Source organism: Amphimedon queenslandica, unplaced genomic scaffold (genome assembly GCF_000090795.2).
Source record: "Amphimedon queenslandica unplaced genomic scaffold, v1.1 AMPQUscaffold_12534, whole genome shotgun sequence".
Taxonomy (NCBI): Eukaryota; Metazoa; Porifera; class Demospongiae; order Haplosclerida; family Niphatidae; genus Amphimedon; species Amphimedon queenslandica.
The window spans coordinates 10,847-14,892 of record NW_003547229.1 but is presented as its reverse complement, the minus strand read 5'-3'; the positions used below and the strand labels follow the sequence as shown (position 1 = coordinate 14,892).

General features: G+C 35.5%; 1 protein-coding gene and 1 long non-coding RNA gene across 3 annotated transcripts in view; one reads left to right on the top strand and one right to left on the bottom strand.

Moving 5' to 3' along the window:
• LOC109587544 (Fanconi anemia group A protein homolog) overlaps nucleotides 1–518 on the bottom strand; it is a 5,304-nt gene extending 4,786 nt beyond the window's left edge. The window contains exon 1 of the mRNA XM_020003781.1: nucleotides 447–518. Coding sequence (XP_019859340.1) covers nucleotides 447–518 — 72 coding nt within the window. The remainder of the gene's footprint in view (nucleotides 1–446) is intronic.
• A 130-nt stretch (nucleotides 519–648) lies between these two features.
• Nucleotides 649–3,505, top strand: LOC109587545 (uncharacterized). 2 transcript variants are annotated; one of them, XR_002187668.1, is made up of 3 exons: nucleotides 649–686; nucleotides 743–826; nucleotides 3,463–3,505. It is a non-coding gene; the product is annotated as an uncharacterized LOC109587545 (long non-coding RNA). The 2 variants fall into 2 exon arrangements; XR_002187669.1 differs by having other exon boundaries at nucleotides 654–686; nucleotides 743–799.
• Nucleotides 3,506–4,046: the final 541 nt, after the last annotated feature.

Below are 4,046 nucleotides of genomic sequence, written 5' to 3'. Positions count from 1 at the left end.
TGTATAAACTAATGAATGAAATATGCTGAGAGAGAATTAATAATAATATTAATTATTATTATTATTACTTTGATTAGTAATTCAATTAAATTTTCAGGATTAATGTACATCAAATCTTGTAAAACCACACCCACACTAATTACCCCATCAATCACCTTATCCTAATAATAGTAACAATATTAATAATACATTAATTACATCAGTATTACATCATTTGTTTCTTTTAGTTTATTAATCAGTAGCCATGTACCAAACGTCTCTGGAGACTGAGACAGACTCATTGCTTCATGATCTATCGCTCGTCTCAAACCATCAGACCAACCTGTGATCACGTGATCAGTGAGTAGTGTCACGTGACTGGGTACCTTGTGATATATCAGGAAGATTGGTTGCTTCTGATCCTAACTGATAGAGATATATAAAGAGATAGTGTTTGGATTATTTACTTCTTCTAATAGTCTCTCAAAGTCAATGTGTGTCTCCATTACACTTAGCATATCTTTTAAAATACTGTCCATCACTAAACAGTAAACACATGTGACCACGTGTTTATAGTTTCAAACTTCAATTTTTGTCAATATTAAAGCCAAGAAGGCGTGGTTTGCTTTTATATTAAACTATTACGGCATAAGCTTTTGCCAGTTTTGGACAGGCATCTTACACTTTTTGGACAAGACAGAGAGAAGGTACATTTTATCATTCGATGCCTTACAAGTCACTGTATTTATTGTATTCATTATAGATATTGTTGTCTGTTGGTCTGCACAGTTTGCTCTGGTGTCTTAAGAGGACTGAAGAGGTAGCTGAAAGCATAGGCATCAGTGGGGTAGGAAGTTTGTTAATATTGGGGGGGGGCTGGTTTGAATGAATGGTGTGCGAAACCATAGATATTAGAGTTACAACACCCTTTTGTATTAGGTTCGGGCTATTTTGTCCCCCTGTATAAACCGTGTAATATCCGTGTGAAGCGGTCGCAATAGCCACAATTAGACAGTCCTCTTTCTTCTATTGTAACTTCTTAACTATAGCATGTACAGGACTGAAACAAAGACGTTTATTCAGCACAGAATTCTCTAACTACCAGCATCACATAACAGCTTGATTTTTATAAAGTGCGGTAGTCTCGCCATGCCCCTTCACTACCTGCGGAGAAAGGGTCTGGAGACACGGTAAAAATGTGTGTTTCATGCAGAGAAATCCACGTCCCAATCAGATTGCTCGAACCACGTGTAGGACAAGTAGTCATGTGACCGAAGAGCTCTGTTTAAGGCAAAAGAAGAAGAATGAGGACCAAATAAAGGCTAGAAGGAGCCTGTAACACTCCCTGGACTTCTTTCTCAAGGTTTAAGTGCAGCATTATTATGCTGCTTACTGCAATGGCGCCATGGCACTTATGACGTAATAATACTGTCACGTGTTTACAATAAAATGTCATCAATAAAAAGTAAATATTATGGCACTCTGTAAAAAGCTGCTGCTCTCAAATCTGCAAGAGATGCCCAAGAGGCTTTATCCTTGTCTTCTTTTAGCTGCAAAGCATCTCTTTCAGCTGTTTTGACTGATCTGGTTTTCTCTGTCACATGATGTAGAGCCAACCACATGGTCTTCTTTACACACTTTTTTACTGTGAGTGTCTCCAGACTCTTCCTCCGCAGGTAGCGAAGGGGTGGGGCTAGACTAAAAGTGCGGCTAAGCAACTCTGGCTAAAAGTTTGTGTTCAGTAACTTTTCACATATTATCATCTAGTGATACAGTGTTTCTGTGTTTGTATATCTTTGGTCACTGCATCAATTTTCCTGTATACTAGTTAGTATAAAGAATAGGCCCGGTAGGGTCAGAATAGCCCCAACAACTAGGTCAGTGAAGGTACTGTTTTTATTCAAACTTCAAGCGGAATTTTGCTGATGTCAAGAAAGTATAAATAGAATAGACTAAATAGAACTTATTCAAGAATAAAAGAAAAAAAATAAAGCAAAGAAGAGTGAGTTATGACTTCTTGAATATTTAATTAGATCATAGTGCAGAAATGAGCCGGAATAGCCCCGAGTTACTCTATAAGATTGTGATAGGTGAAAGTAAATTCAATAGAAAAGTAAAACTGGTTTCTTTTAGGTTTTGCATAGCAGAGATAATGGGTGGGCTGAGCCCCCTTCATAATGAGGGGGCCAAAGCCCACTCTGCCCCCTCAGTTTCTGCGCGACTGATAGGCATGCTAGCAGCTTAATTTAATTCCTTAGGCCATTCCAATGAAAGTAATTCTTTCTCCTTTTGTGTGTGGAATTGATGCAGGCATAAATATTAGAGTACAAATACCACAATAGTATTTATACCTTAATGTGATACTTTGTACTTTAATATCTATGATGCAGATGTATGGCATTTTCGGCCTCACCCAGCTTTGCATAGGCGAGGACTAAGTACTCGGTTTGTCTGTCTGTCATTCATTCTGTGTGCTATATTTTGTCATGTACTTGTATGTACTGGAAAACGTGTTTTTCTCTAAATACTTACATGTATGTAATATGTATACATGTGCAATGTCTGCAACATAGACAATATGCAGTCAATAGAGGATACAGACCTGGGGTCAATTACAATTGTAATTGTAATTGAAGGGTCAATTACAATTACGTAATTGTAATTGTAATTGAGCTTCAGCTTATGTAATTGAAGTTTCAAATATATTTGAGTTACCTAACTACAGAATGTTCAGATGCACAAAGAAATGTTCTTCATGTACTTTGGTATCTTTGGGTGTTTTTGATACTGTAAAGTACCAAAATAACTTTTTTTAACACACAGTGTAAGCACTGCAAAGTATGTTGCTACAATACATGTACATCAAATTGTAATTGTAATTGAAAATGTAATTGAAATTACACTATCATGGTGTAATTGTAATTGTAATTGAGTCTATTTTTACAAAAGAAGTGTAATTGAATGCGTAATTGTAATTGAGCTTTTGTAATTGACCCCAGGTCTGAGAGGATATGTGTGCTAAGTATATTCATTGCAAAATAAATGTATTCATTGCATACCGTAATAACTTTCAAGAAAAAAAATTAGTTCGTTGGACGTCAACTTTCCATTGGCAGCAATGGAGAAAAGATAGAAAAAGGCTTGGTACCAGGAAACCGCTCTGTATTTCTTGATAGCAATGTTTCAGGTGACTACTAGACCCCGTTAGATCCTCAGGATGCTTTCTAAGCTTCCGAAAAAGGCCTCAAGAAGGTAGCAAGGCAAGAAAATGTGTTTTTCCCCATTGAACTCTTAATAAACTTGACGTCCAACATGGCGGCCAATTTACTGTGTGGGTTGGATATACGGTACTTAAAAGCTATGAATATACTTAGCACGCATATCCTCTATTAATAATTTTTTCCCATTTTGTGATTTTTGATGTGCAATTTGAGCCTACTAATAAATGTGCTTTCATCATTTTCTTTCTATTTTTTATCACAGGTTCATAATATTCTCATACGATGGCAGTAAGTCATTTCACATGTGAATGTGTAATTTCATTCTTTTAATCTTGTATGATACCATTGTGATTCTTTACTAAACTGTGTTATTCACAATCTTTCAGAGAGTAAGTCGCTTCACATGTAAATGTGTAATTTTATTCTTTTCTTCTATGATACCATTGTTATACTTTACTAAACTGTGTTATTCACAATCTTTCAGCCAGTAAGTCATGTCACATGTGAATGTGTAATTTTATTCTTTTCTTCTATGATACCATTGTGATTCTTTACTAAACTGTGTTATTCACAATCTTTCAGAGAGTAAGTCACTTCACATATAAATGTGTAATTTTATTCTTTTCTTCTATGATACCATTGTGATACTTTACTAAACTGTGTTATTCACAATCTTTCAGCCAGTAAGTCATGTCACATGTGAATGTGTAATTTTATTCTTTTCTTTTTCAATACCATTGTGATACTTTACTAAACTGTGTTATTCACAATCTTTCAGCCAGTAAGTCACATCACATGTAAATGTGTAGTTTTATTCTTTTCTTCTATGATACCATTGTTATACTT